The sequence below is a fragment of the Elephas maximus genome, chromosome 5, assembly GCF_024166365.1.
Source record: "Elephas maximus indicus isolate mEleMax1 chromosome 5, mEleMax1 primary haplotype, whole genome shotgun sequence".
Classification (NCBI taxonomy): domain Eukaryota; kingdom Metazoa; phylum Chordata; class Mammalia; order Proboscidea; family Elephantidae; genus Elephas; species Elephas maximus.
Window position 1 is genome coordinate 79,863,340 of NC_064823.1, and position 16,846 is coordinate 79,880,185.

Below are 16,846 nucleotides of genomic sequence, written 5' to 3' on the forward strand. Positions count from 1 at the left end.
TTTGCCCATTTTTTAATTGGATTATTTGTCTTTTTGCTGTAGGTGTTGGATTTTCTTGTAGATTTTAGGGATCAGAACTTTGTCTGATTTGTAACAGCCAAAAATTTTTTCCAGTTGGTAGGTTTTCTTTTCACTCTTTTGGTGAAGTCTTTTGATGAGCATAAGTGTTTAATTTTTAGAAGATGCCAGTTATCTAGCTTATCTTCTGGTGTTTGTGTGCTGTTGGTTATGGTTTGTATCCTGTTAATGCTGTGTATTAGGGCCTCTAGCATTGATCCTATTTTTTCTTCAATGAACTTTACAGTTTTTGGCTTTATATTTAGGTCTTTGATCCGTTTAGAATTCGTTTTTGTATATGGTGTGAGATATGGGTCCCATTTCATTTTTTTGCAGATGGACTTTCAGTTTTGCCTGCACCATTTGTTAAAAAGACTGTCTTTTCCCCATCTGACGGACTTTGGACCCTTGTCAAAGATCGGGTGACCATAGGTGGATGGATTTACATCTGGGTTCTCAATTCTGTTCCCTTTGTTAATGTATCTGTCATTGAACCAGTACCAGGCTGTTTTGACTACTGTAGCTGTATAGTACATTCTGTGCCTCAAATTTTTGTTATGGTTCTAATCTGGGTTTTAAGTGATTAAAGATATTTTAACTCTAAGTCTTAGCCACTTTTCCTTTATATGGGTGAGAGCACTTAAAAATTGGACAGGAGAATATTATGGTTAATTTTACTAGTATGACAAGTAGGATTTTTTTTAGAAGAACTTTTTATTATTTCATTCTTTCAACAACTGTTTAATGAGTACTGTCAACTTTTGGGTAGTAGTTTCGCACTGTGGTTAAGGGCATAGGGTTGGGCAGAGAAACTTGGTTAGAATTAAAGCCCTGTTACTTATCAGATCTGTGTTAAGGTATTAAACATCATTTCTTCTTAATTCTAGCATTTCTTCTTAACTAAAATCCTTAGTTTCTTCATACATAAAATGGGCATAATAGCAGTACTTGTCTAGTAGCATTGTGGTGATGATTAACTATTCACTTAAAATGCCTAGAACATAGTAAGTGGTCTGTAAAAATACTGTCACCAGTAATAGCAGAAGCAGTAGGAGGAAGAGTGTGGGCCAGATTCTGTGCTGGATGCTGGGGATTCAACAATGAACAAGAAAGACAAACAGCCCATGCCTTCCAGAGTAGAGAGATAAGGTAAGCTGACAAGGGAGACAGACAAGCCAGGTAGTAACTGCTAGGATAAGAAAAACATACGGTGTTATGGACACAAGCAGCACTGACAAGAAGAAAATCAGGGGGTTCCAGGAAAATTTCTTGGGAGAAAATGTCAAGAAATCTTTAAATATATTATTTGCTGTTAATTGTCTGATTCCACCACTAGAATGTAAGTTCCATGAGGGCAGGGACGTTGTGTGTTTTCTTCGGTTTTGTATCCCAAGCACTTAGTATTATATCTAGCATAGAAGAGGCATTCAAATATTTAGCGGGTGAATACATGAGTGAATGAAGGAACAAATGAAGTGACCCCTAAGGTAATTGAGTAGGAGGAGTTTGCCAGATGAAGATGACAGGAAGAAACAGTATTCCAGGCAGATGAAATGTACATTAAGTCACTGAAGCGATCAAAAGCATGGTGAGTGGGAGGAGCTAAAATGCTAAAATGTTAAGAACGAATCAAGGACCAAATCAAGCAGTATCTTGTAAGCTATGGTAAGGAGTTTAGGCTTGATGCTAAGGAGCAATGGGAAGTTATTAAGGATTTTAAGCAAAGAAAGAATATAAAGAATATAATCAGTGTGTGTTTTTTAAAGTTCATTTTATATTCCATTATTACACAAATAATTCAAATCCATTTTAGGAAAAGAAATGGAAACTACAAATAAACATATATATATATGTAGGGTAGCTATGAGTCAGAATCCACTCAACAGCACTGGGTTTGGTTTTTGGGTTATATGTATATAAATGTGTGTGGTTGACGTTCAACCATTTCAAGAGGTAGCATACGATCAGGAACCAATGGAACTGAAGGAAGAAGCCCAAGCTGCACTGAAGCCATTGGCAAAAAACAAGGCTCCAGGAATAGACGGGATATCAGTTGAGATGTTTCAACAAACAGATGCAGCGCTGGAGGTGCTCACTCGTCTATGCCAAGAAATTTGGAAGACAGCTTCCCGGCCAACCGGCTGGAAGAGATCCATATTTATGGCTATTCCCAAGAAAGGTGATCCAACCAAATCCGGAAATTATGGAACAATATCATTAACATCACATGCAAGCAAAATTTGCTTTTGAACATCATTCAAAAGCAGCTGCAGTGTTATATCGACAGGGAAATGCCAGAAATTCAGGCCAGTTTCGGAAGAGGATGTGGAACCAGGGATATCATTGCTGATGTCAGATGGATCCTGGCTGAAAGCAGAGAATACCAGAAAGGTGTTTACCTGTATCTTATTGACTATGCTAAGGCATTCAACTGTGTGGAATCATAACAGGTAATGGAAAACATGGTGAAGAATGGGAATTCCAGAACACTTAATTGTGCTCATGAGGAACCTATAGATCAAGAGGCAGTTGTTTGGACAGAACAAGGGGATACTGCATGGTTTAAAGACAGGAAAGGTGTGCATCAGTGTTGTATCCTTTCGCCACGCATATTCAATCTGTATGCTGAGCAAATAATCGGAGAAGCTGGACTATATGAAGAAGAAAATGGGACATCAGGATTGGAGGAAGACTCATTAACAACCTGTGTTATGCAGATGACACAACCTTGCTTGCTGAAAGTGAAGAGGACTTGAAGCACTTATTGATGGAGATGAAAGACTACAGCCTTCAGTATGGATTACACCTCAACATAAAGAAAACGAAAATCCTCACAACTGGCCCGATAAGCAATATCATGATAAACAGAGAAAAGATTGAAGTTGTCAAGGATTGCATTTTACCTGGATCCACAATCAACACCTACGGAAGCAGCAGTCAAGAAATCAAAAGACGCATTGTATTGGGCAAATCTGCTGCAAAGGGCCTCTTTAAAGTGTTGAAAAGCAAAGATGTCACCTTGAAGACTAAAGTGCACCTGACCCAAGCCATGGTATTTTCAACCGGATGATATGCATGGCAAAGTGGACAATGAATAAGGAAGACCAAAGAAGAATCGATGCCTTCGAATTGTGGTGTTGGCAAAGAATATTGAATATACCATGGACTGCCAAAAGACCGAACAAATCTGTCTTGGAAAAACTACAACCAGAATGCCCCTTAGAAGCAAGGATGGAGAGGCTGCATTTCACATACTTGGCCATGTTGTCAGGAGTGATCAGTCCCTGGAGAAGGACATTATGCTCGGTAAAATATAGGGTCAGTGAAAAAGAGGAAGACCCTTAACGAGATGGATTGACACTGTGGCTGCAACAATGGGCTGAAGCATAACAACGATTGTGAGCATGGCGCAGGACCAGGCAGTGTTTCATTCTGTGGTACATAGTGTCGCTACGAGTTGGAACTGACTTGACAGCGCCTAACAACAACATATATTTAATAATCTGTAATCTCACCAGAGATAACCATCATTTACTGTAATAAGCAATCTCAGTTCTCTACTGCTGTGTAACAAGCTGCCCTGAAATTTAGTGGCTTAAAATGAATTATTACTTCTCATGAGTCTGTAGGTTGACTGGGATCAGCTGGATGGTTCATCTGCTCTGTGTGGTATAGCCAAGGACACTCATATGGCTGCATTCAGTTGGGAGTTCTGAGACTAGAATATCCAAGATGGTCTCTCATCCTCAAGAAACTCTCTTCATATGGCCTCTCATCTTTCAGGAATCGAACCCAAGCTTTTTTGCAGCATGGTGGCTGGTTTCCAAGAGGGTAAAAGGGAAACTGTCAATGCTTTTAAGGCCTAGACTTGGACATACACTGAGCTTCTTCCACTGCACTTTATTGGGCAAATCCAGTCACAAGGCCAGTCCAAATTCAAGGGGAATAGACTTTACCTCTTGGTAGGAAAAGCAGAATGTATGCACTAGGATGGGAAGACTCATTGCCTTATTTAGAAACTATGCTGGGAAACTACCACACAATCTGGTTTACTAAACAGAAAACACTAAATTACTGACCATATCTGGTACAAAACAAGTAAAAAATTATTTTGATCTCTGAGTTTAAAAATGACCAATGCAAAGTACAATGTCTTTGTCCACGTACAAGCTGATAAAGTGGGTTGCCTAAAAAAGGTGACAATTTCCATGTGTGGAGAGGAAGGTAGGAGGCAGGGAGAAATACATTATGACTTGGTGTTGAAATGAAATGAAGGAAAAAGGCAGATACTGACAAAATGGTTAAAATTATCACATATTCTTGGCTAATACCTCTATAGTTAATCTGAGCATAAACTCTGAGTGATTAAAACCCATTGTTTGATTGGCACAAAACGAGAGACTGAAAGGGCTGACTCAATAGGGGGAGAGCAAGTGGGAGAAGGGAGTAAGATGTATGTAAACTTCCATGTGACAGACTGATTGGAATTGTAAATGTTCACTTGAAGCTTAATAAAAGTTAATTTAAAAAAAAAAAAACAAAAACCCATTGTTTGTCCTAACTCACTTCCTGGGGAGAGAGTAAAAGCTGGGTCAAATGGGTGGAGACCCAGGTTCCAGGCAAAATGCTACTTCAGCATGCACAACAGCAGAAGCAGCAAGGTGTGCACACCACATCCAAGAAGTGACAGGGTCAGAACCTAAAAAGCCAAATCAGTACCCACATCCAAGGGACAATCGTAAGGTCAGAATGGGAGCCTTCTCCTAACCCTCTGCTTTGAACGGGCAAGAGGCTTCTCAATTTTATTCATCACTACTCATGGGAGTCACCTGAGTGGCACAAGGAGGGCATAATCAAGCTCCTGGACTTGTTTGTGGGTCTAATACCTACAGAGAAAAGACCCATCCATTGCCATTAAGTTGATTCCAACTCAGAGTGGACCTTGTAGGACAGAGTACAATTGCCCCATAGGGTTCCCAAGGCTGTAAATCTTTATGGGAGCCGACTGCCACATCTTTCCACTACAGAAGGGTTGGTGGGTTTGAACCGCTGACCTTTTAATTAGCAGCTGAATGTTTTACCACTGCACCACCAGGGCTCCTTACACAGAAAATACAGTGCTTCTCAATTCCCACCTCTCTTCTTCATCTCCACTGCCATTGCCTTAGTTCATTCAGTCCTTCATCACCTCTGTTGGATTTTTTCATGGCTCCTGGCTGGTCTCCCTGTATCTGTATTTCTACCCGTCAATCTCCCACGTAACTGCTAGTTATCTTTCTTAACACACATTTTCTAGCTCCTGGAAATGCCAAGAGAAAAAAGTGAGACAGGGCAGCGTTCAGATCAGGAGGTCTTATATGTCATGATATAGACTATGCTGATCACAAGGGACCTACTGAACAATTTTTCAGTACAGTCATATTTGGGTATTTTAAAAGGTATCCAGGCAGCAAAAGGGAGATCAGGAGTGACCCTGAAGGCTGAGCGATCGCTAAGTCAAATACTGCTGTAATCCTGCTGATACGGGTGCAGGTCTGAACCAAGCCAGTGGCAAGAAAGAGGCAGACTAATATAAATGACAGAGGCTGGCGACTGCCAATAAACAGGAGGGAGAAGATGAGAATATCACTTAGGTTTCCGACCTGAGTAGACGGAACTCCCATCCACCGAGATAGACATACAGGAAGAGCAGGTTTAAGAGTCACCAGAAACTTCCAAGTGGGACAGTCAGTTGTGAATAAACAAGTTGGGAGCTCAGTAAAGAGGTCCAGACTAACTACACTGAAAACGAGGTGGAACAGATGACGCCCCATGTGGACAGCTTCACTAAGGGCATCTAGGAAAAAGAGCAGTAAAACCCTGAAAGAAAATTGAAGAGGGTCCCAGGATTTTGCAAGCCACAAATAACTTCTACATCTCATTAAATCAAAATCTGAAAACAGAATATATTGTCTACTATTTACCAAGGTTATTTAATAATAGAGGGAAGGTCATCCTCTAGCAGATTCTCCACTGGGGAGGCTAGGAAAACATGCTTCTGTCTCTAGGGAAAAAGTTTTATATGAAAAACATATTCAGTATACCTGATGCTTTTCTAACCAACTAGAGAAAATAAAGGTCTACAAAATACTAGATGGGGAATCGCTGCAAAAAAAATGACTGTGATCACCACTTGTAAAACCTGAGTTTTGAAAAAGAAATGCCCAAACAGCCAGAGGGTTAGCAGGGCCCTCTGTGACAGGCAAGCTCCTAAGGATGACACAGCCCCAGTACTTGTTCACCAAGCAGCCTTCTGATTAGAATTTGGCTTGTCCACAGAAGCCTGCAGTGATCTGCCAATCTGAGCATTCTAATCTACTTGATACCTTTTGCAATTACCTGTAAATTAACAGGCATTCAGGTTAATATACCAATCTCTGTGAGCTTGCTTAATATGAGTACAACCCAAAGAGAGGTCAATGCCCAAGTGACAGATTCACTTTCTATGTCTCCCAGGCTAAGGGGCAAAGTTTGGACTGTGGTAAATTTATGAGGAAATATTACCTAGAGAACTCTGGTAGCCAGTTAGAGAGCTTACCCTAGAGGCACTCCAGCCTCAATTCAAGCCTTCCCGCTGAAACAGTACTTTTTTTTCTCTTAACCAGAAGATTTAAAAATTAAGGTATGATTGCACAGTAGTATAATTTATTAATATTTTTATTTTGAGCTGTAATCTGTAACCACTTCAAAAAATCCACTTCAGAAAAACATCCCATGGATGCTGACTTACCAGTAAAAAAGTAAGTCATCAATGTGTAATTTATTATACAGAATACACAATAAATTATATTTACATGCAATGACTAGACTATCACACACGCAAGGTAAAAAAATACAGTATTTTTATGTACATTTTTTAAGATTTACATTTTCATATACAAAAATTTATAAAGTTAAAAAAATTCTCTGTACAAAATCTAATGTGTACAGAGTTTACATATCCCCATTCTTACGGATGCATCACCACACGGATATGCTTGAAACTATAATACTACACTTTTTTTTTTTCTTACTTCATACTCAATCTTGGCACCCATATACTAATACCATTATTTCTGAAATGTGAGTAATAAAGGAAGCAAAACACAACCATGCATTTTTAATATAAGAAAATTAGATAAAATGTTCTATTAGATCAGCATTTATCAATTCCATAGTTACCTAGTTCTGTTCAATTTCCTGTGCTGCTTTTGTACAGGTACATGCAAAACTAGCAGATTATGGATTGTTTTAATAACATTAAAATACTACTACAGTCTGATAATACTTAGGTACTAGGAATGCAACTATCTAACAGCCCTAGCCTGTCAATTATTTCTGCTTTACCAGAAATCTCAATGAAGACATTACATACTAAAATTCACAGAAATGTCAGTAATTGTAATTTCTAAATTTAGGGTCTGCATCAGATAGTACACTGATCATTTAAAAAACAAAACAACAAAGCGTCTGACATTTAAGAGTATATTCTCTCTTCTGAGAATGAGGTTGGGGAAGACCTAAGATAAACCATTAAAGGATTATCCATTGTCCCTGCTAAGGAAGCATTTGCACTCCCAATCTGTTTAAATAAAGACACCTGAAAGCTTTATAAAAAGTTTAAGATAACTTACATTATTCATCTTTAAAAATCTCCTTGAAAAGTAGTAAAGTGAAGGTAACAGCCCTTACTATCCTCCCCCAAGTAGCTAAGTTCAACGAGGAAAATAAAGTGCCGATGTTTAAAATTTTTCAATTGTTTAAGAGGCACTAACCCACTTGATGGCTTAGGATTAAATATGAAAATAGGCCAGATCTGATCTGAATAATAATAAATAGAAGGTAGGTATTCTAGTCTATGCAGTCCCTGCCTAGATGGGGGCTGGACCTGAAAACTACCTACTCCCCCATTTATTGCTTAGAAACCTGTACGCACACTTTAAATTCTGACACAGAACAATTAGATTTCTAAGACGGTAGGCACAGTGCCTGTGCCACTTTGAAGGTGAAAAAGAAGGTGCACTCCTGATCACTGGGAGGAGAGCTGCTGAGATTCTCTTCTCCACAACTCATGTCTTCACAAGAGTCCTCACTAAGGCGAAAAAGAGAGACAAAAAGGATTCCATTCTGTAGCATACTCTTTTGTGTTTTACAGGCAAGACAAAACTGCTACATGAGTATCTCTAGTCTTAAGATTTTTATATTCAAAATTTAAGCTATACACAGAGAAAACTTATAAAGTCTATTGTAATCTCAGTAGAAAATATTTTTTAAGAGGTTTGAACAAATCACTATCTACCAAACTACTACTATTGTATCAATAATTCAATCAGCACCTTATTGTGGGATTCTAAGTATTTTAAGTCCAATAAATACAAACTAAGGACAACGTATTTCCTATCAGTTTATTTAGAATGACAGGAATGTCTTTCTTGTATCAATAACTGCATTGATGCTTTTAAATATCAAACCAAGAATCCAACCAGATATGAAAATGTAACTTCTGGTCCTTTACCCTTACCTATAGATCAATTTAGTAAAATTACACACTTTACAAAAAAAAAAAAAAAAATCACACTCTGATGAAGATAGACATCTGACAAAACTATAGGAACAACAAAAAAAATCTGCCCCATTAGTGGTGGTGGTTTCCTTTCTTTTCCAGCCAACTACTCCTCAGCCTCTTTTCACAGCATCACACCTGGAACTCTTACTAATGTTTAAAAACTCAAATTTCAATTTTTTAAACTAAACTGTATTTCAAATAAAAAGAAAGGTAAGGAGGGAGATGGGGGACAATCTGTTTAAAATGGAGAGAAAGAGAAAAGGCTTCTAAAATCATTACCTATTTTAATAAAACTATTTCTAATTAATTTTCTCACCTGAAAAAATGGTGGTATTAGAGTAGGGGCTTTCTCTGAAAATGCCTTATAATATTTCACAGTTTTGTTTGGACTATCAAATCCAGTTAACATGTAGTCTGGGGATGTCTAATTGGTCAAAGCACCTTCTTACCTTTCACTTTCATCAAAACAACCCCCCTCTGGTATTGTTGGCAACTCGGGAACACTATAGTAGCTATTGTGGAGGTTCTGAGCTGTGCGCCTTGAAACAATCCAAACCAGCTTTTTATGATCTGGTTTGCAACATTCGGGAGAAGAATACTCTGCTAGACATTTAGAAACCAACTCCCTCCAGTAAAAGAACTCGGTGTCGTTAACCTGAAAAAAAAAGTTTAAATAAAGACGTTATGCAGTGGTTCCCAAACCTTGCTGCATCTTGGAATCATCCAGAGACCCTTAAAAAAATACTGATGCCTGGCTTCCTCTCCCAGATGTTGTTGTTGCTAGATGCCTCAGAAATCGATTTTTGACCCAGTGACCCCATGTGACAGAGCAGAATTGCCCCATAGGGGTTTCTGGGCTGTAATCTTTAGGGGGGAGCAGATCTCAGGTCTTTCTCCCACGGAGCCCTGCACTGATTTAGTTGACATGGGGTGCAATCTTGGCATCAAAAAATTTTAAAGCTCCCCAGGTATGCTTCAAAAATTTGTGGACCCCTGGTTTAAGGGAACAGCACAATAGGTATAAACGATTTACATTAGAATTCCATACACAGAAAGCTTTGCCTCTCTTAAAAGACACACTAACCTAAAAACATGGTAGGTCTGTTAATAAATTAACTATCTCCTCTTTAACAGTCCCAGTGCAAATGAATTTAACGTTAACTTAGGTTTCTGTAGCAAAACATTATTTGGATTATAATAACATAAATTTATTATGATACCAGACATATGCTAATAGAGAAGTGAGAAATATGAGAAAATCAATCTGCCACAAAGGACACAGTTCCTCCTCCACCACTGGGGAGTGCCCCAGTTTACTTCAAGGAATCAATATTCACTGAAGACGTTGCCAGATAACACCGTAATAAAAAGTGCAGATGAAAGCCAATAAACTCGTGATTAAAAGTTAGAAGTTATCTACGTTACAAAATGCTTCACACTGCATGTTTCTTTTTTTAATACTATGATTTTTATATCATATTGGTTTTCATTTCCACCAAACCCAGCTACATCTTAAGCTCACTGCAATCTGACTTCTTCTACTTCCTTGTCCCTACTCTACTGAAATCACCCTCCAAGGTATCTAATCTTTAATTCTCATTCTACTGTACCATTCATCAAACTTCAATACTCTTGACCACCTCCTTCTTGAAAACCTCTTTCTAACTCAACAGTCTACATTACTTGTCTAAATACACCTTCCTTCACTGGGCTTATAAGTGGGGGAAGGGCAACACAGGGACCCCACAGCTTCAACTAACCCCTAAACAAGAGACTTCCCACAAGTTTCTTATGGTTTCAACTACCGCTTCTTCATAAGACATTCCAAATCTTAATCATCAACTGTGGTTTATCTTGAGTTTTTATTCCTGCCAGATGCCTGCTAGATACCTACCTACCTGGAAAGTATACCCACCAAAAAACCAAACCCACTGCCGTCAAGTCGATTCTGACTCATAGCGACCCTATAGGACAGAGTAGAACTGCCCCATAGAGCTTCCAAGGAGCACCTGGTGGATTCAAACTGTTGAGCTCTTGGTTAGCAGCCATAGCACTTAACTACTACGCCACCAGGATTTCCGGAAGGTATACGAGCACCTCCAGATCGTCATTCTTTCATCAAATTAACTCCTCCAAATTTCCTGTCAAATGTGTCAATATTCTCTCGATCATTAAGTCCAAATCTTGGTCATTGGCGACTCCTCAACTCATTTTCATGCTTGGGTCCAAAACCACTGTTTGAGTTGGACATCCTTACTCCCACTTGTGACTATCTCCTAGACATTCTATCTGGAAGCCCACCCAAAAAGGACTTCCTAAACCCCTTTAGTCTGCCCAATTTCCTGGCTATACATCTCTGCTGCCCAAACTTGCACTAAGATTCTTTTGGTCCAGCCAGGCCAAGTCATAGCCTCTCCTGGTCTGCTCTACTTCTCTAACAAAACCCCAACATACTCTCCACATTGACTAATGGCCTAGCACTGAGACACAACAATAAATGACAGAAGATACCATCCCATGTTAAGTTCCACTTCTCTCCAACTAGCCTAAGAGGTTAAGAAAACGGACTGTGCTTTTTTTTACATCTCTTTATGACTCCAGAAACATACCGGGCTAGCCTGCCTACAGGATTTAAAAATGGAAACACTGCTGATGGTAGTTTGGTAATGTTAATGATGGGATAATGATTCGATCTTATAGATGTGATGATTTGCCATCCTATCCCATTCATGTATTTAGTCTACTTTCTAGTATGCATTTGAGAACGATGCACATGCGGCAACGTACACAGATGTATTACCACCTGTCAAGAACACTACAGAAGGGATGCCTGCATACTGAAAGAAGCTGGGCTAAGTGACCAAATTCCCTCTCAATTTAGTCTGTATGAGTCAAAGTTGCATTCTGAAATCTAAACACTTGAGATTAAAAAAAAATTAGGAAGGAAGCGTGTTTTAAAGAATAAGGACTAAAGATATTTACCTTGGAATGTTTTTTAACAAGCAGGAGAATTTCCAATAATTCAATGGATTTCAAAGTTTCTATTTCCAGATTAAGAAGGCACAAAGCTAACACAGATGGCTACAAAAAAAAAAGGATGAAAGAAAATAAGTATTTTTTAAAAATTCAAAGTAATGCTTGTGAAAAAGCAAGCAAGAAATTGACTTACTTTTGCTTTTGAAAACACAAGTCGGCAGTTGCAAGCTTTCAGCTGAGCTTCCAGTTTATCCAGGCTCAATATTTCTTTTCTACACAGTGCAAAGAAAGGACAAAATGCTTATTAAACAACCGAAGATTTTAAGGACTTGACATCAAAAACCAAAACTGAAAACTTAGAGGAAGTAAAAATAAAAATTTCATTGGCATTCTAACTCTACTATTAGCTACAGCAATGCTCAAAGTACATTTTATTTTCAATCCCACTCACCTTTCTGAAGTATGACAAAGTACAATAGTGTGGTATAAGTGCAAAAAGTTTAAGGCAGTAGTAGCTTCCAATTCATAGTCCAATTTTTCCGAAATTATTTTTTCCATCCGTTTTATGTCAGAGGCGGTACATTTACACTGACTAATCCGGATTACATCATGAGTGGATGGAATATTGCATTCTTCCTCAACTATTCTAGCAGCCAGTAAAAAACAACATACTCCAATACAAGACAAATGTTTAGGTTTCACCTGAAAAACAAATAAAAGGCCTCTTCTAACAACCGTCACTTTGACTTAATAAAGCAGACACTTAAAAGAATACTGTAACGATACCCTTACTTTTAAAACAGAACACAGTCACGCTGGTCCCATGTAAGTATTTGTCTTAACTCATAGTTCTACTTAATCATTTTTACATTTTAGACATTAAACTCCTTAAGAAAAAAAAAAAAAGTATTTTGAGTACTTGAATTATTCAATTTAAATTTTAAATTCAGATAAAAAGCAAACAAAAAAAAAAACTTCAAAGCAGGTTCAAAAGTTAGATTTCTAACACTGAGTTATACTTTGTATCTCAGATTATGAAACCTATAATGTTATAATCTCCCCCCAAATTAAGCCTTTTAACACCAAGATACTACTTCTTTGGCTATAAAAATACTGTTTATCTTTTTATGCAGAAAATCTTTAAGAATCATCTCATGCTTCAATGCAGATTTGCCCAAGAGAAATATTCTATCAGTCATGCAGAGGGAGACATATGTAAAAGCTGCCACAGACAGATGGCCGCCCTTTTTTTCCAGTGCCCTGAAAACTGACCCAGCAGCTGAAAGCAATCCTATTGGCAGAGGAATCACCACATTTTCTAACAGTTGCTAATCACAGATAGTAAGATAGTGGTTCCCTGCTTTGAATGACTTTTCATAGGGAAAGCAGTGGGTCACCTTTAGCACACTGCTATACTTCCATTTATCATGTTTCAGTATTAAAAACACCTAGGCTCTAAGAGAAACACAATGGGAAATGAAAATATAAAAATGCTATTCTAAGATCTATATACATAAAGATACCTAATACACATTAATCTTCATTTTGCCACATCTTCAAGGAGAAAGTGAAGGGTACAGCAAAATCTCACTTAAGACACAACAACACATTTAATTTTGTAGTCTCTTAATATAAGACTAAACATCACACTTCCAATTATTGGAAATGTTTATGTATAATGTACATTATTACATTCACTCAACAAATTTATTGAACCCTTGTGTTAGCCATTGTACTAGGCACTACGTGTAGAAATATAAATATGTATTTATAGAAATTATTAAATACCTTCATAAGAGCCAAGAATCTGTCCAAAATATTAACAGCCAGGACAAAAGTTTCAGTGCAAGATCCGAAAAAGTTGGTTAAACTCCTTAAATCTTCTACTTTGGCATTTCTCAATCTTGAACACAAAGTGTTATCATTCTGCAATAAAAACCAAGATCCAAAGTTTATGATTTTCTTAGAACTAGATTGGATAATGCTGTTGTTAGGTGCCAACAAGTCGCTTCTGACTCAGAGAACCCACGTATAACAGAACAAAACATTGCCTGCTCCTATGCCATCCGCCATCCTCACAATAGTAGGCATGTTTGGGCCCAATGCTGCAGCCACAGTTAAATCTAAACAGATTCAAATAAAGTACTTTTTCCCCCTTGATTTTAAAGAACCTGAGATGGGGTAGAATAGTATCATGTACGGAAAGCTAAGCACTTCATCAGACACAGAAAAATACTCCTTGCGGTAGAGTCGATTCTAACTCACAGCAGGCCTATAGAACAGGGTATAACTGTCCCATAAGGTTTCCAAGGACCAGCTGGTGGATTCGAACTGTTGACCTTTTGGTTAACAGCCAAGCTCTTTGTAAATTATTACTTTTTAAATATTATCCATCATTACAGAGCTTTAGCGACTCAATGTAAGCTGAACTGTTGCCACACTTCCAGAGGATTATAACAGCTAAACGTAATTCGATTCCCTTAAGACGCAGGTAACGGGTTTCTCCTTTTTTTAATAATTTCAGATCCTACTAAAAATAAGTATTTCATAACCAGAGGGTATTTCCACAAATCTACGGCTTAATTCCCAGGGAGTCTCCCACTCAGAAGCCGCGGTGACACATTTGGAGAAACACTTCTGTACAGTACCATTCTTATTCTAGCTAAGAAACAAAAAAAGCATGACACTGTATTAAGGTTTACCTCAATATTCCAGGAAGACCAGTTTTGGTCTTAAGAAATTCTGCAGCTTTGGTCTTGATTCAATTGGAAAAAAAGTTATCCCCTCCAAACTCCATCAGCTGCTTGAGTGACTCATCTTTCCCGGGAACTTACCTCTGGGGTAGCCTCGATCAAGCTCAGCCCTTTTTCTCGAGGTTGGAATCTCTGTTCTTGTTCCAGGTAGAGGCTCAACAATCCGAAGAGCTGGACCCCTTCGTGACCGGCCAAGTCCTCTGTCCCCAAATCCTTCATCTGCATCAAAGACACCACGAACAGTTAGCATGTATCCTGGGGAGGGCGAGGGTGGAGAACAGAAGAATTAGTGCGAATACCTCCAGCGGGGGCGTCCCAGCACACCCCGGCGAGGACACGGTAAGGAGACCAGTCACGTCGACCAGAAGCCCCAGGGCAAACCTCATCCGCCGCCAAGGGGGTGTGGCGGGGGAGGGGCAGCGGTCACGTCCACCGCCAGCGCTGGGTCCGACCAGCCAGCCTCGGGCCTTGCACAACAGGAAAACTGGGCGGCGGTGTCAAGGCAGTCCGGGCCTACCTGAAGCCACGGGGGGAGGGACTCCCAGCCAGCAGGCTGCACCGAGGGCAGCAACTGCAGCGGGTTCAGCCGGTGGGGACGTTGCACAATAGGTGGCAGGAAAGAGAAAGTCTCGCGACCGAACAAAGAACCGGAGGGCGGAGACTCCAGGACCACGCCCCTACCGGAGACCCAGCCCAGAAGCCCCTCTTGCTGGGTTCGAGCCCCGAAATCTTCCCCATGCGCTTCGACAGCGCCTACTCCGGACAAACCCAGGTGGCAGCAGCTCCTGCCCGAGCGCGCGGCGGGGTGGCGCGGCCGCCGGCCGGGGCCCGGGGACAGAAGCCCAGCCCGCCCCGTGCCCGAACACCCGTACACCCAGCGACGCCACCGTTCTGCAGCTGTGCGGGGCCCTAGGGCTGCCAAGCCAAGAAGCACCACCCCCAGGCAAATCCCCGTGACAAAACAGGGAGGAGAGCACCGAAGGAGAAAACCACCTCCAGCCTCCTGAACTCATCCATCCCTCCCACCCTCATCTACCCGCCGCCGGGCGCCAACTCCCCCAGGGCTGGAGCGGAGGGCTGTACCAAGGTCGCTCCCAAGGATGAGGGAAAGCACCGGGCCACTGCGGCCAACACCTCTCCGCCAGTTCCAGCCGCGAACAAAGAAACCCAGCGATCCCCGGTGGGCCCACTCACCGTGCCGGAGACGCGCCTCCGCCGGCCCGCGGCGCCGAGGCCCGGAGGGAACTGTGCGCGGCGGGGGCGTCGCGGGCCTGCCTCCGAGGTCGGGGCCCCGCCGCTTCAGCGGTGCCCCCGGACCGGCATCGACCTTTATCCTTGCTGCCACCGCCACCTCGGCCTCACAGCCCGGGCTTCATCCCGCTGCCCGCGCGCCTACCCTCTCGCTGGGGCGAAGCGCCGGCCCTCCAGACCCGCTGCTCCACCAGCAGCTCCCCCGCCACCGCCGCCACAGCTGAGGCTGCGGCGAACCCCTTGTTTTTGTTTTGCGCTTTCGACGCCCCCAAGGGGGCGGGGCACGTGACTCCCCGCGGAGGAATCCTCAGTGCCTCAAAGGACTTTGAAAAAGAGTCCCTCCCCTAAACCAGTGACTCCAGCCTGTTTTATGGCCTCCTCGGCGCTCCTTTGCTTTACCGAGATAGTCCCCTCTCGGTTCTTGGGCGAAGGGTGAAATCTGAGCGTAAAACTTATTCGGCGATTGATCCGAAGTGGGAGGGTAATGAAGGACTAATGTTGAGAAGCGGAAGGAGACAGTTCTGGGCCTCATAGCACCTTTTAAAGGTCCCTGATTTGTTTTGTTTTCGCTGGTTTGAAAAGTCCGCCCAAAGTAGCCGGCTCTCTGATTGGATGCGGGGGAGCGAGGTGAATGCTGAGGTCCAGATTCACTCTCGAAACCAGATTGGCCAACTGATTAGTCTTTGAACCCTCTGATTGGCTTTCACTGTATCTGGCTCTTCTATCTTCCTTGAGGCCTTAGCAACTCTGGGATCTGGATTGCGCATGCCTGAGTGGGCAGAATGAAGGAATTCATTTACCTGTCCTGGGGGGTTTGCGCCTCCCACCTGCCCTGGGGGAATGCTATGCTGGGTTTCTCAGCGCCATCCAGCCAGAACAGCCAGATAACCTCTGTGACAACTTTTCACCACGTTAGTTCTATACTTGTCCTGCGACCCCTTTTGCGATAACCAGTCGTGATTAAATTTGGGGGATGTATACTGAAATATGGAAACCCCTGTGGCGTAGTGGTTAAGAGCTACAGCACCTAACCAAAAGGCTGGCAGTTCGAATCCACCAGGCGCTCCTTGGAAACCCTACGGGGCAGGTTTATAGGGTCGCTAAGCGTGGGAATCGACTCCACAGCAACGAGTTTGGGGTTTTTTGTGTGTGTGTACTGAAACATTGAGTAAAACCCTATGGTGTTTTGGGTATTTGCTTTAAAATTTCAGCGGGGGCGGGGGGT

At 41.4% G+C, this 16,846-nt stretch overlaps 1 protein-coding gene across 2 annotated transcripts; it reads right to left on the reverse strand.

The window, feature by feature from the left end:
- Positions 1-6,735: 6,735 nt before the first annotated feature.
- CCNG2 (cyclin G2) lies at positions 6,736-15,648 on the reverse strand. 2 transcript variants are annotated; one of them, XM_049885977.1, is made up of 8 exons: positions 15,565-15,648; positions 14,452-14,589; positions 13,406-13,543; positions 12,069-12,319; positions 11,811-11,889; positions 11,624-11,722; positions 9,091-9,296; positions 6,736-8,167 (listed from the first exon to the last, which is right to left on the reverse strand). In XM_049885977.1, the coding sequence occupies exons 2-8, from the start codon at positions 14,587-14,589 to the stop codon at positions 8,044-8,046; spliced, it is 1,035 nt and encodes a 344-aa protein (XP_049741934.1). In that variant the 5' UTR covers positions 15,565-15,648; the 3' UTR covers positions 6,736-8,043. The 2 variants fall into 2 exon arrangements, with proteins under 2 accessions (XP_049741934.1, XP_049741933.1); XM_049885976.1 differs by lacking the exon at positions 15,565-15,648 and adding an exon at positions 14,670-14,957.
- Positions 15,649-16,846: the final 1,198 nt, after the last annotated feature.